This window comes from Pipra filicauda, unplaced genomic scaffold, assembly GCF_003945595.2.
Source record: "Pipra filicauda isolate LSUMZ 115617 unplaced genomic scaffold, ASM394559v2 scaffold463_size517996_pilon, whole genome shotgun sequence".
NCBI lineage: Eukaryota > Metazoa > Chordata > Aves > Passeriformes > Pipridae > Pipra > Pipra filicauda.
The window spans coordinates 311,459-326,158 of NW_024104602.1; the positions used below are offsets into that span (position 1 = coordinate 311,459).

The 14,700-nt window shown below is 53.6% G+C and overlaps 3 protein-coding genes across 6 annotated transcripts in view; 1 reads left to right on the forward strand and 2 right to left on the reverse strand.

Moving 5' to 3' along the window:
• PLCB2 (phospholipase C beta 2) overlaps positions 1-334 on the reverse strand; it is a 50,875-nt gene extending 50,541 nt beyond the window's left edge. Inside the window, exon 1 of the mRNA XM_027749322.2 lies at positions 216-334. The gene's annotated coding sequence lies outside the window, so the exon portion shown is untranslated. The remainder of the gene's footprint in view (positions 1-215) is intronic.
• Positions 335-541: 207 nt separating this feature from the next.
• Positions 542-1,559, forward strand: INAFM2 (InaF motif containing 2). The gene has a single exon (XM_027749318.2). The coding sequence runs from the start codon at positions 687-689 to the stop codon at positions 1,068-1,070; it is 384 nt and encodes a 127-aa protein (XP_027605119.1). The 5' UTR covers positions 542-686; the 3' UTR covers positions 1,071-1,559.
• The window catches only part of CCDC9B (coiled-coil domain containing 9B), a 34,190-nt gene continuing 21,037 nt past the window's right edge, over positions 1,548-14,700 (reverse strand). For 2 of the 4 annotated variants that reach the window (XM_027749315.2, XM_027749316.2), the window contains 2 exons: positions 13,561-14,369; positions 6,353-8,539 (listed from right to left, as the gene is read on the reverse strand). In XM_027749315.2, coding sequence (XP_027605116.1) covers positions 13,593-14,369 — 777 coding nt within the window. In that variant the 3' untranslated portion in view covers positions 6,353-8,539; positions 13,561-13,592. Of the gene's footprint in view, positions 6,275-6,352; positions 8,540-8,570; positions 12,964-13,560; positions 14,370-14,700 lie in introns of those variants that run through there. The other 2 variants (XM_039386088.1, XM_039386087.1) reach the window with 2 other exon arrangements.

Genomic DNA, 14,700 nt, shown 5'->3' on the forward strand with positions numbered 1-14,700 from the left:
TGGTGGTTTAGTTGTCTTTTCAACATGAGAATATAATGCTTTTGTAGGGAACTAACACCTGGGGAGTGATGTGAACCCATGCTTTAAGAGGAGGTTTAGATTGTATCAATAACAGGTTTGGGACAAGGCCAGCTTGGAGAAAGCCTTTCGCTCTAAAACTTGCTCCTTAGCTGGGGCACCCTCCCAGCCTCATAGAGGGTGCAGGCAGCACGTACCTGCAGCAGGGAGGCACCAAGAAGTAATTCCAAGAGGCCAGGGTAGAGAGGGGCCTCCTGACCTCCTCCAGCTCCAGGCGCGTGCCAGGAGCCTTCACTGCTGCCCGGGGAGGAACTAAACCATCACCTGCCTCTCCCCACAGCGAGGGGCTCCCGGAGGGCTGGGCAGCTCTGCGGGGCTCTGGCGGACGGGAGGGGGCAGCCCTGTGCCGGGAGTCCTTTTAAAGGTGCTCCGCCCCTTGCCCGCCCTCCTCTCCCGCCCTCCCTGCCGTGTCCCCTCCCTCGGTCCCCTCCCCTGGGGGCGGTGTTGCCCCCTTCGCGCCGCCCCTCGCCCCCGGCGGGGCAGCGCGGGCAGCGGCACCGGCGGCGGCGCGGGCGGTACCGGCATGTCCTGAGCGGCGGCGGCGGCCGATCCGGGCCGGAGCCAGCACGGAGGGCTCGGTGGAGCAGCGGGCCAAGGGCCGGGCCCCGATGAAGGAGAAGGAGGCGGGCGCGGAGCGGGGCAAGCCCGCCACTTACACCGGGGACAAGAAGGCGCGCATGGCGGCCAAGACCAACAAGAAGTGGGTGCGCCTGGCCACCGTGCTGGCCTACGTGCTGTCCGTCTCGCTGGCCGCCATCGTGCTCGCCGTCTACTACAGCCTCATCTGGCAGCCGGTGCGCGGCACCGGCGGCTCCTCCGGCCCCGGCCCCGCCGCCGCCACCCCCGCGCAGCTCCGCGCCGGACCCACGGCGGGGCCTCCGCCCGCGCCGCCGCGCCCCGGGCCCGGCCCCCGCCCCACCGCCACCGCCACCGGCCCGCCCGCCGCCGCCACCCCGCCCGGCCCCGCAGCCCCCGATGGGAGCAGCCCCTGATGGGGGCTGAGGCCGCTCCGCCGGCGATGGAGAGCGAGGGCCCGGCCCAGCACGGAGAGCGAGGGCTCGGCCGCCCCCGCGGCACCGCGGAGCGCCGGGACACGGACCGGACACTGAGCGGACACTGACCTGGCACTGGCTCGGCCCCGCCGGAGTCGGCGGAACTGCGGTATCTTCTTTTCCCCCCTCCGTTTGTCCTCGAAAGGGAATTTTGTGGCTTCGTTTCCTTCCTCACCAGGGCTAGCTTCTCCCGTTGAACCCGCATCGAATTCCTGCGCTGTTTATGCCAGTCTGTTACCTATACAAGGATACCGGTGTCCAAAATTCCTCACTATTTACAGGATCAGCTGGGAACAATACGAATTTAGAGGCTGTAATCCGTTGTTTAAGTAAAACCAGTTTTGTTTAACGATGAGCATAAACTTATTTAAAATATGTGGAAGGTAAATTGACTTGTTTACTATATTAAAATATTTTCCCAATATGAAAGTCTCTGTAACACAGTATGTTCTCTTCGGTGGTGGGAGGAGGAATGCTGAACTGGAAGGGCTCTTGAGTAGCAGAAATTTGACTGCTGCAATGGGAACTGTGGTATATGATGTTGATTCATTTGTCTCCATAGGCAAGGCTGGAGAAACCTCCATATGTGCTTAAATCCTGCTGCTCGTGGAAAGGAAGCGGTGGTGCTGGAAAGCTTGGATCTGTGCTGGCAGAGCAGGTGGAGCTGTGGTGGTGGGCTCTGAGCTGTGTCCTGGTTGTACCCCCGTGCTCCTGCCCTCCTGCCTGTGAGGGGTGGCAGTGCTTATGGATCATCCCTGTGCCCTGGGGGCACCCGGAGCCAGGGCAGGTCTTGGCCCGGCGGTTCCTGATGTGCCCTGGGCGGCCTCTCCTCCCAGTGTTTGCCTGCCCTGTAGTCTTCAGAAATGTTCCATTCCTTGAGCAAAAAACTGGCCTTTAATGACTCCGGGATGTGGGATATCAACTAGGAAACCATAAGAGCTGTGTTGTTCCAGGCTGCTGCTTTCCAGGTGGATGGATTTGGCTGAATCAGTGAGGCTGCCAGGCTGTGCTGCATCCCTGTGAAACAATCCCAGCGGTTCAGATCCCCTCTGCTGAGGGATAAGATGTGCTGTCACGCAGCGTACGTATTTCAGTTGTGCAGATCACAAAGGTACCATAAAATATGGCACTTGGTGTTTGAAAAGAGCTGTTTTGTACCGAAATCAGGGTGTTTGGGGCCGTGGTGCTGTGTTAGGGCTGTGTCAGCTGGGCATTGTCTTTACAGCGTTCTTGGAAGGTAGAAGCAGGAGCTTGCAGGGAGAGAGTGCTTTGGGATCTTCTTTTCACTGTCCTTGGCAGTTGTCTGGAGTGGGGAAGGCTGTGTGTTGTTAGAACGGAAGGCTGGTGGGGAGGACAAAACGATCCCGCTTAGTCGCTTCAGCCAAAATGGGATCAGTGCCACCCTCCTGCGGGGCAGGTGGAGGAGCTGGAGAGGGGCTGGAGCCCGAATATGCACAGCAGCAGAAGGCTGAGCTGTCCCGGGGCAGCACCAGCTCCTGGACACCCCACGGTGTCTGTTCTGTGAGTGGCTTTGGTTCCCTGCTGGCTCTGCCGGCAGTGGGTTCATCCCTGTCCGTGGGGCTGCACATGCCCACGGTAGCTCTGGGTCCTGGTGACAGCGGTGCCATTTGCTGTCCTTGGGATACACCTCTGGTTGCAGGGGAAGGTTTCTGCAGCTCCTCGAGGGAGGAATGAGTGACAGAGAAACAAACCAGGCTCGTTGTGGTGCCAGTTCAGTTTAGGCTGTTCCTTGGCTCGGGTGCTAAACGCAGAACCAGTTGGGAAGTGTCTCTGAGAAGGAGCTCATGTTTATCTCGTAAAACCTCTGGAGATAAATAAAGCTGGGTGGGATGACACAGATCCTGGGATTTCTCTGCTCCTGGCCTGCAGCTTGGGCGCTCTGTAGTGGCTCTGAGTGGTGCGTCCAACATGTGCTGGTTTCCAGGGCCCCCTGACATCCTTCAGTTTAACTCCAATTGCTCTCAGAAGACTCATCGAGCCGTCTGCGTGGCGCGGGAGGGAGAGGAAGTGAGTGGAATGAAATGGGCTGCGTGGCCCTCTTCCAACCTGCCGTGGAACTGCCGAGAGATGCCTCGTACTTGGGAGCAGGAACAGCCTACAGCTCTTTACCTGGTTTGTGGGTTTGGGGGCAGAGGATCTCTGGGACAGTGCTTGGATCTGTGGATCAAAGGGAACAGGCCCTTTCCTGATGGCTGCCTCCCTTACTGCTGCTAAAAATAGTTGATGAGCCAGTACGAGGATGGTTGTGGCTGTCTGCATTCCTGGAGGAAAGTGCAGGCTTGATGAGTTCCCAGACTGTGTTTTTGCATCTTCTCCTCTGCTGACAAACAGATCTCACTGAAATGCTGCTATTTCTGTACCTGTTACAACTGCTTTGGAGCATCCCGTGGCCTTACTCCGGTTGTACTGAGCCAGGGAGGGGAGGTGGCCTGGGGGAGATGCAGGAGGATCACGGGCTGCCAGCCTAAGGGCCAGGCAGCTCAGGTGATTTGGTTTTCCAAATCTCCAGGGCCCAGATTCTTCAGCTACAATCTGTTCCCCATCCTTTCCCTAGCCAGGCATTGTAGCCCTCTGGAGGCAGACGTGTTCCCGTCGGGATGCTGCTGCCAGCCCGTGATGAGCCCGTTGCTGCGCTTGTGACTGTCATCATGACAGACTGTCAAAGAAATTGGTGACTAAGTACACTTTGCAAATACTTCTAGTGACAAAAAGGGCTCGTCTAGACTGGTTTCTAGGTGTAAGCTAATTTAAAGTTCAGGGTATTAGGGATTTCTTGGGAGGTAGGTTGGCTGCAACAGAGAACAGCTTGGACTGGGAATTTTTGCATTATGTTGTACTGAGAGTGTCATCTGCATCCCAACAGAATTGTTTTAGTGCCCTTAAATGGTGCAGTCACCAGTCTGGGGTAAAGCTGAGGTTTAAAAGGCCATTGGTTGTGTGGTCTGTTGTGTTACTTCAGCTCCAGTTCAGCCTTTCCCTTCATTGCTCCTCAAAAAAATAAAAACATTCAGTTCACTTGGTGTGATTGTATCAGGCAAGACAAGGCACAGGGTGGTGTGTGGCTTCCTAGATGGAAATGGCTGCAACCCCATGATCCAGGATGTTGTTTCTTTAGCATTGCTGGGGAGGATTATTCCCTTCACACAACTGCTGTCCTGCATGTTACCTGCCAAGAGGATGGTGCCAAATTCCCAGCGTGTGTGTTGGTGCGGAAGGGAGATGGCTGAAAGTCAGTTTGGGTGAAGGAGCTCCTCAGATGTGAGGGAAATACCCTTTGCTTTAGTGAGAGAAGGAAGCTGACAAGTCTCAGGACTCCTGACTCTGGGACGCTCCTGTAAAGGCATGAGGGCTGTAAGCACACGGCTGGAATTCTGGCATCTGCGCTTCCATTTTTTTACTTCGTTTTTTTATTGATTAAACATGAAGATAATTCTGTAATGCCAACTTTTCCCCCAAGCTTTGAGTCTCTGTATCATTTAGGGCCTGAGTTGCAGCTTTTTGTCCTCTAAGAGCCTTTAAAGAATTGTGGCAGAGGGAGGAGAGGGTGTTTGTCCAAGCCTCCTGGGCTGTCTCCTTGCAGGCAGGTGCCTCTGGCTCACCCCTGTTGATTGACATTCAATACTTGCCCTTTGCCTGTGCACACTGGGCTTGTCCCAGTGAGCCCTGTTTGTTCAAGGAGAGCATTTGGTGTAACTCACGTGCAGAGGGACCAGAAGGAAGGGGAAAAGCTGGAAGAAGAGTTAGTGGAGCGTGTGATGCACTCCAGCAGCTGGCTACAGTTTCCATCTCTAAGAGCTCCCTTTTCCCCACGCACATTCTCTCGTGGGCTCAGCTGATGCAATGCAAGTCTGCTCAATCCCACATTCCTGGGCCGTGTTTCTGACAGGGAGGTTTGGCTCAGTCCATGAGCGGAGCTGATAAGCAATCATGTGGTGTAGCCATGATGGCAAAATCAGGGGCTGCTTCTGGGCCTCAGGCATTTCCCTCAGGGAACTCCAAGCTGGTCTCAGTGGCTGCTCTGGGGGCAGTTGCCGATGGCTGGCTTTGAGTCCTGGAGCTGCCGGAGCGTGTGGAGAAGGGAATGGGGTAAGAAACATAGCCAAGCTGGAGTGTGAAGCTAAGGAGGTGAAGTTGGTTTTCTGGTTGTTCCACGGGTGTTGGAAGGCAGTTTTGGGAAAGCCCTGTGTCTGGTCAGCTGCTGTCACTGCCCTGGGATGGTGGGAGCAGGAAGCGGCCGCAGAATTCCCAGAATCGCCTGCCAGTGGCTGCTGAGCCCGTGAGCTGGTCGAGCTGTTGCTGCACAACCTTTCCAGGGAAGGCAGCAGGCAGTGTCCTGAACTTCCCAGCAGTGCTGTATCCTGCTGCTGCTCTGGGCCTCTCACTGACTTAGGAAGCGCCAACTGCTGTATTATGCACTTAAAATACGAACCCGCTGACTAAGTGCCAGCCCCCTCTGCCATCTGCAACCAGTATATTGGAGGGGGACTGGTGGGGACATCAGTGAATTGTTCTGTTATTTGTACTCCTAGAGACTGTAGGGCTTTACTGCTTAGTGACCTGGGTGTGCTCTTGCTGCAGGTATTGGACTTGCTGAGGTGGGAATGGAGAGCTGGAACTCCTGTCAGGGTTTTATATTGTTGCCTCCCTAAGTAATTGCTTTGGGAACAAGTATCTCCAACTTTGTCCAGATGTATTTCTGTCCTTGGCTCGAGGTGTTTTAAATTGGTCTCTTTATATAAGAGCTGACTCCCTGGTCTGGGATCAATTTTGATAGTTTTAGCTACCAAGTTGCTGTGTTGCAATTGATGGTACATTTTACCAAGAAGAAGAGTGTCTAGTGGCAAGCTGCTCCTTTGAAGGAAAAAGCATTCTGCCTGGGAGTGCTGCTGCTTCCCTGGGGTCTGGAAGAGCTGGAATAACTTCCACCAAATCCCTGAGCTGCCAACACGTTTGCTTGTGAGGAAAGTGCAGTGGTGATGAGGTGGTGGCTTTGATGCCTCGATGAAAAAGTGCCCCTTGTCTCCCTGGCATCGCTGCAGGAAGCTTTTGGGTGAGGGAGCTTAGCTAGCCCAGGAGTTCAGCACTTCCCAAAAGGATCAGTATTCTGAACTGGAGCTGTTCCTCTAAAAAGAAGAGATTACAGGTTTAATTCCTAAAACTCTACATTTGGAAACTCTACATGTGAGAAACAGTAAGAAACAGGAGGTTTTTCCTCATTCCAACTTTTATTTCATATAAATAATCCCTCTACATCAGATTTGTCAACTTCTCAGTCTTTTCTCTCACCAAAAAATAAGCAGCAGCTAAGCCACAGTTGTCTGAAAAATCACAACCCAGGCACCAACCAAAGTGCATCGAGCAAAGTGTTAATGAGCAGGAAAAAATTACACTTGGAACAGGCACGACCTGCCCAGCCCCATCCCTGGAGCCTGGATCCAGACTCAGTCCTTCCTGGGGCATCAGTAGCTGCAAAGTCACTTGGCTTTGCAGGAGGAAAAGGAGGGAATGGAGGAACAGTGATGGTTTTCCTTTCAGAACAGTCTAGGGCAATAAGGTTTCCTGTCTCTCCAGCACAGCGCTGGACCAGGGCAATGGGAGATCCCTGCCTGGCTGTGTCTGACTGCTCTGGAGTGCAGCAGCTCCGGAGCTGAGACTGTGTTCCATGGACCAGGAGGCAAAGTGGCTCCTGGGAAATGCTGGTAATGACTCGGGCTGACTGGACCAAGAGTGAGGTCAGAGACCTGATGTACAAAATAATAATAAATTAACAAACTAAACAATTGTAAGCAGGCTTTTGAGGCAGTCAGATAAGGAAAATGAGCATTTAACAGTGATGGAGGAGCTCCAGGACCTGGAGCAATTTTACAATCTTTTATTTATCTGTTGGGTAAATCCAAATAAACCCATATGGGCTTTGGTGGGGTGAAGATGTTTCTACTGATAAAACACAAAAGCTGCACGCTCTGTTTCTTGACAATACCTGGTGTGAAGCCAGTAAACTCTCCTGAATTTGGCATGTGGAAGAAATTCCCAGGCTTGCGCTTCACGGTAGGTGCTGTGGGTCTAAGTCAAAATCCAAATGTTTATGTGTGCAAATATTAGTATATTAAAGCAGCATTGAGTATTTCAGTCCACATGTGCCAGCCTGGTCTCCAGGGCAGTCTGGCAGCCTGGCCAGAGCAGGTCCTGCAGGGCATTCCAGGCAGTCTCCACACACCTGGCCCAGGGACTTTACTCTGGCGTCAGGTTTTACAGCAGCACCTCCAAGGCGATGCCCTCTCTGCTGTGTCGTTCCCATGTCAGAAATCCTGCTGTGTTATCCCCTGTGCCTTCTCCTTAACTGGTAGCTGTATTCCAGCTAGGTCCCAGCTTGCTGTGACTGGAAATCCAAGCAGCTGGAATTGCTGCACGTTTGTGCTTGTAAATGCTTCTCCAGATCCTGCATTTGAAAGGTGTCTTTAAGGCCAGCTCAGAAGGTCTGTGGGGCAGCTTCCAGAGGACTCCTGCCCTCTTAATTCAAGCACAAGGCTACAGAAGGCACAACCAGGCAGGTGAAAGCTGATAGGAAGTCTTGGGCCTCCAGGTCCAGTCTGGCCTGGGTCCTGCTGGCACTGCTCTGGGCAGTGTGGTGGAGGAGGAGATTGCCCTGCTGCAGGGGTGCCCAGTTACCAGTGCCCTTGGGAAGCGGGCACAGTTTGCTGAGCTGTGCCCACCCCTGCTCAACCCAAGAGCCCCTTCCTTGGCACACAGCAGTGTCCTGATGTGCTCCTCAGCCTTTGGCAGGGGAGAGCTGGAGGCTCTTCAGGGAGGAGATGCTGGGGGCATCTGTGCTTGGCACATGGAGCTGTGTGCCCCACGGCTGTGCTCCATCCACAGCCCTGCCACTACTGTACACCTCTGCCAACACTTCAACCATGTGCAAACCTCTAGTACCAGAGCTCTGAACGCTATTTCTGCACCCACCTATGAACTACACCCTCACACGCCACCCCTTCCCGCTGCTCCAGGCTCTGGCACAGCCCTGACACAGGCAGGTCCCTCCAGCCTCCAGGGCAGAAAACTGTGCCCAGAAACCCAAACCTTAACTCTACACAGAATTAGTCATTAAATTAAATAAAGTGCATCCAGTAGACATTTCCTTGGCTTGCCACGCAGCTGCAATATAGGCCAAACAAATAAAGAGATAAGTGATGGTGGTTTTGCTGTAGGGTGGGAGTGTGGGCACCCTTCCCTGTCCTCTGGCAGATGGAGAGGGAAGGGGGATGCCAGAACTGTGAGTGGGGTGGTGCTGGGCACAGGGCAGGTGCTGAAAGCTGATTTCATAGAAGGTAAAAGAGTGAGGACAAGCTTGTGCTCCTCTTCTCCTCCACCGCCTCCAGCACGTTATCCTGCGAAAGGAGAGCAGAGACAGCAGTGGGATTATCAGTCTCCAGGGAACTGCTGAGGTGTAAATTAAAATGTCTGCTGAGTTCCAGCCTGCCCTTCCTGCACGGCTGGGGCTGCCTGGGAGGCACCGCTGGGGCATAACCCAGATACCTGCTGCCAAATCCGACGGGAGCAGCGGGGGCTCCGCAGCCCAGGGGATGAGCTGACTGCACCAGTCTGGATGGAACACTCCCAGTCCTCCTCTGGGACAGGTAGGACTCCTTTATTCTTTCCTTACATCTCGGGAACAACAATCCTGACATGCTTCTGTGTATGCTGGAGCAAAAGGAGGGGCTGGTTTCCGTGTGAACCTGGCCTGGGGGTGCAGCCCTTGTGTGTCCCAAGGACAGAGGGTGAATCAGCTTTCCCTAGTGAAAAACTATCCCGTGTCTGGAGCCTGCTGTCCTGGAGCTGCCTCCAGCCCCAGACACACTGATTTTAATTGGGAAATGCAGACTTTTTATTCTTCTCTGGTTGCCAGATGCTTGGGTGCTGCTCAGAATTGCTGAGCTGGCATTTTCCTGCCTCCATGTTTAAATCCACAGCTCTGCCTTTTGCTGATGCAGATTTCAGCACCCAAAGCTCCCGAGAAAGGTCAGGGAGGGGATATAAAAAGAAAAACAGATGAAACCCCGCGAAGGCAGGAGAGGCCGTAGGAAGCTTGGCTTGCATAAAAAAGAAACCTCTCAAGGAATCATCTAAGGACACAGCCACGGATATTTAATAAGGAACTGCTCTGCAGCCAGACCCAAGGTACTGACACAGCCAATGCCATGTGCAGCTCAGAGGAGATTGCTGCTGGAGACATTATTCCTGGTCCTGTCTGTCTGCAGCAACCAGGGCTGGCCTGTCCTGCTGCTGAGGGTGTCCAGCTCCACATGGGCAGGGACAGCTTCCAATAGACCAGAAGTGCTCCAAGCCCCGGCCGACCCGGCCTTGAACATTTCCAGGGATGGGGCAGCCACAGCTGCTCTGGGCAACCTGTGCCAGGGCCTCACTCCCCTCACAGGGAAGGATTTCTTCCCAATATCCCATCTAAACCTGCCCTCAAGGTCATGAGACATCCTTTAGCACAGGCCATTGGACATCCCTGAATTAATTCCTATTTTAATGAGAACTGGTTTCTTTGTCTAGATTTGCTGGTAGCAAAATTATCACTGCAATCCTTGGTGAGCTTAAACCTGTAAAGGCAGTCTGTGCAGATCCCTGTGGGAGCTGGACATTATCCTGAACTCCTCTTCATTTGGGTTTACATTAGGAGGGTGAACACAGGTGGCTGAGGTGTGGGCACCTGCTCCCTCCTGGAGCTCTGGGATAGCAGAAACAACTGAAGGATCCAAGAGCAGCTCTGTTCCCAGTGCTGGAATGGCAGCAGCTCATCTGGCCCTGAGTTGTGTTTAGGTTGTTAAGCTTCAGTAAGTGGCCCTAAGGAGGTCCCTGCTCCAGCCATGGTGTGCTTCCAAGTCACCTGTCCCTGACAGGTGGCCACCTTTTCCTGATTTTCCCATATTTATTCCTGTGTTTCTCCAATACATTGGTCTCTGCCCCAGCATTGTGTTCTGGCTTGGATGTTTCTCCCCCTTTGCTACCCCTGTATTTACAGAGATCACGACTCCACTGCTTTCTGCCTTCCTTCTCCTAGACTAAACAACATTCCCTCACCAGCTCTGGAGTCCTTCCCTGTGTGTCCTGAGTCTCCTGCACCATTCTCACAGAATCCCTGTGTTTTCCTGTGTTAACAGTATTTTCCCATATTGCACCACGGGAGAGGTTTCCATCACTCCAGAGGTACAGAGACAATCCCACTCCCCGGCTCTCCAGGAGGACTAACCTCTCTGCTGTGGTGGCACTCAGAGGTGCTCTGGGAATGTGAAATGCCCATGGCATGACAGTGGGCTCCAGAGGGTGCTGTGGGCTGCAGGAAGGACCAGGGAGGCCGGTGCTATTCCCGGCAAGCCCTTGACCCTGCCAATCCCAGGCCAGCTCCCAGGACGTGCCAGCAGATGGGATTTCCTGTCTCCTGAACCTCGAGGAAGCCGGTTGTGCTTCCGCAGCTCCCCGGCTGTGCTGGGAAGTGCTGGTCTGTGCTTGTGCTGCTTCCTGCACCAACCCTGGGCGCTGCTTTGCATCAGAGCCGACCTGTGCCGACCCCTCCGTCCCCAGCACACAGGCCCTGCCGGTCCCACTCCTGTTTACGTCAGCCAGAGCGCCAAGGTCACATCCCTGGAGCTGCTCTGCAAATCCACCCCCAGCTGCATTTGCTCTAAAGATGTTAAGATTAATTTTCTCAAGAGAATTCAGGGAAAAGCTTCTGTGGTTTTTGTGTATCGTTTACTTCTCTGGGACTTGTTGGACATTCTCCAGGGATTCCAGTCCTGCACTTCGGGTAAATATTTATTCCTTGTTATTTGAAGCGACGGATGAAAGCCCCACCACGCTCCCTGCACAGCATCTCCCACTGGTTTGGAGGTGCTGGAGATTGTTAGTGCCAAAAATAGGCACTGGGAGGGGGAGCTGTGAACCCCATGTGGTGGCTGCACGGAGCTGCTGCTGTGCAGGAAGGGATGTGAGATCTGCATTCCGTGGGAGTGGGACACGGCCCGCGGAGCCCCGGAGCAGGGCAGGGACAGCCCATCCTTATCACTGAGACACGTTTCCAGCTGTTACAGATCCTGCCCTGCTTTGGGACGTGTGAGGTCATGAAGAGAGGGCATGGCCCTGGGCAGCAGGTGAAGTGACCCAGTCCAGGATTTTCTACTGGATGGAAATTCCTCAAGATAAACTTTGCAATGGCATGATATTTTTACATCCCTCGGGGATGACAGGGTGTATTTTGCAATATCACACTATCTCTTTCAACACCGATTTTCCAAAAACTGCACTGTACCAAAACTGGATCACCAGTATTTAAAAATATAACGTTTTCTGTCTGAAAAGTTTTAACGAGGGCTCCGGTTTGGGTTTTGTGAGATCTGAGATGCTGAACAGACACGTTCCTGGGACATACATGGCATTTGTCACATCTGTATTTTTCAGAGAAATAAAAGCAAATCCCACTGGGAAGTCACCTGCTACCTCCTGGCAGGGAATTATGAACCAGTCCTGCTAAGCCACTGCTGAGATGGGGGACACAGACCCTGCTGCTCCTCGGGGGAAGGTGTCCCTGTCCATGGCAGGGGGTTGGAACTAGATGGGCTTTGCTGGGAATTACTGATTGCTTTAAGCACTAAAAGGAGTGGGGGCATGGTCAGGCAAGGGGAAATGAGCCTGGCAGCAGGAAGGAGAGAGACAGGAAGGCAGGATGGAATGGACACCAGTTAACCCCTCAGTTCCCCCTGGCATCCCAACACTCGGTGTTTCCCAAGCCCTGAAGTTTCCCAAGCCCTGGATATCGATACCAGTGCCCAGCCCCAGCTCAGCCCAGCAGGTACCTGAGTGCTGAAGTGCAAACACCTCCTCTTCTCCAGGCCACATGGCTGTGTTTGTAATTAAGCTTGCTGTAATTAGTCCAGGGAGGACTGATGGAGTGGAGAGCCACGCTGAAGTGGACTCAGGGCCCTATTACCAAACCACAGGAATCTCCCATCGCTGAGATGAAAATGGACTGCTGTAATTTAGTGTTTCCTCTTAGCTGGTGTCTAATTAAAGTTATCCTGAGTGAGCAAGGTTGCCATTCATCCCTTTATCCTCTAATTTTGGGGGAGTTTTGGTAGGTTGGAGAGGCATGGCTGGACAGTAATCTCCCAGTATGTGCATCCAGGTGTTTCAAAACATTTTCCTAAATGCTGTTGGAATTAATTTCCCTCACTGGAAGGAATTTTCGTTTGAGCACAGAACCAGCTCCTGCTGGTTCTTGGTGCTTTGTCTTTTTGAAATTGCTGTGACTCTTGTGCTTCTCCCTGCCTTTTGTGTGGATGGGATTATAGGGAAAGTCTTTGTTAGCAGCTTAGCCACTTCATCCCTAAGCTCATTTGTACTCTGGGATGAATGCTGAGCAGCACCGGGGGACACACTGCTGGGCTGAGGTCTGCAGGAAAGCTCAAGGAATCTGGGAAAGGTACTTGAGGGGGGGTCTGCCTGCCTGGCTCTGAGCAGCCAATTGCCTCAAGTGCCTACTCATGGAACAGAGCTGCTGCCTCTGTAAAGGAAAGAGCCAGGGGTATCCTGACAGCAACTCAGGGGTGAGGGAACCTGGCCCGTGTTCTGGAAATGCTCATCTCTGCTTTGTGTGACATCCTGATCTGGGGGGCACTGCCCAGAAAAAACACACCTTGCAGAAAGAGCCCCTACACTCTCCCCTTGCCCTTTGCTCCTAATTCCTACCTTACCTTTGTTCCTGCCATCCTTTGTTCCTTCTCCTGGCTTTTCTTGCTTTCCGTTTGCCCTTCTGGAAGAAACTTCTTTGTGTAAAACCTGGAGCACTTCTCCATAACCAGCTCTGTTCTCCCTCCTCTGGTTCGTGACCCATCTCACCCGTGTTTATGCACTGCCCTGCACCAGTGTTACCATCCATCACTCACAGACCTTGTACTGGGAAAACAACTCCCCATGGAGCCAACCTTCCCCAAACCTCTGCCCATGGGGTGGGGCTTTCAAAGGGTTTGGGGCAGGTACCATGATGACCTCAATTTGTGATCCCCCCAGAGACAAGTAATCCTGCTGAGGTTATCCCTCTCATCCTTTCTGAGGTTTTCCCTTCCCAGGAATAGTCTCAGTTTGTGCCCTAACTAATGTGTGTCAGCAGCCCAGTTTTCAGTCAGAATTTTCCTGACTTTCCACTCCTTCCCCGTCCACTCCAGGACAGGCCTTTGGGATTCACAGGTTTAACTCCCTGAGGGATCCCTAGCCCTGCTAATGAACATTTCTGGACAGTTTTCTGCTCTGATGCCATCATACCACAGTGAGTGGAGTTGTGGCCCTGTACCATGGCTGAGAGCAGTAATGGGACAGCAGAGACTCCATGGGGAGGGGGTCAGGAACTCACCTTCTGTCTCAGGCAAGCCGGTGTAACCTGTGCTAGTTGAGGGCATCCCCAGTGTCCTTGTCCTTGCAGTCCTCAGGCTGGTCCCCTTCTCCGGACTGGGACTTTGCTGTGTCCTGCTCAGGCACAACAGTCTTGTCAGAGCTGGCTTTCCCTGGGGGCAAAGGCTCCTGGTGTTCAGTGCCTTCAGCATCTTCTCCTTTCAGTGCAAGTGCCTGCCCCTCCAGGGCAGTGCTTTGGGTCATTTCCTCCCCTCCTCTGCTCACCGGCTGTCCTTGATCTGCATCCAGTCTGTCTCCTGCTGCTGTGTCCAGCTGTTCTCCGTGGCAGTTTGAGGAGTCCTGGGAGGACTCCTGTTGTGAAACTGGGTTTTTCTCTGATCCAGCTCCATCTACATTTGTTCCCATGGGCAGGGACAAAGTCTCCTCGCTGGTGGCTGGCACAGTGCTTGGGAGGCTGCTCGCAGGAGCAGTGCTGCCAGTGCTCTCCTTCTCCTGGGAGGTGTCAGCGGTGCCAGGCTTCCCATTGGCATCTTCCCCAACACTTTCCTTGCTTGGCTTGGGCCCTGGCTCTGAGTCCCCTGTGCTGGTCACAGACACCTCCGTGCTGCAGCCCTTCACCCCTCTCCGCTCCTCCTTCTGCCCGTTGTGGGCAGGATGGACCTTCCCCCCTTCCCTTCGCAGCCGCTGGGACGAGGAGGCCCCGTGATCCTGGAGGCTTGGCTGCTTCCCCTTCTCCTCCTGCTCAGCTGTGCAGTTCTCTTCCACCCCCTCCTCTCCTCTGCTCTTCCGCTTGTCCACACCAAGGCTCCTCTGAGAAACAAAGGAGACATTTAGTTCAGCTTTTTAAAATACCAGTAGATGGTACTTCTTGCCTCTGAGGGTTCTCAAAACTTGAGGGAAAATTTGCAAAGGCCATTAAAAAGTGTGAAGGGATGTAGGTGAAGTGTTCAGGGGCCAGAATAGTTGGGTGGTTGTGCTGACAGAGGGGCAGTGCAAGCACTGAAGCTGCTGTCACACCATGCCATGTGGAGAGTGCTAATGAGGGATACACTGACCCCAAAACAGAGGTCCCAGCTCACAGTGGCTCAGATAATCCAACTTTCCTGGTAGTGCATGTGTTGGGAAAACTCAGCAGCCAGCC

Bases quoted from the DNA above. Each gene is read 5' to 3' on its own strand.
- INAFM2 (XM_027749318.2), top strand. From the start codon at position 687: ATGAAGGAGAAGGAGGCGGGCGCGGAGCGGGGCAAGCCCGCCACTTAC.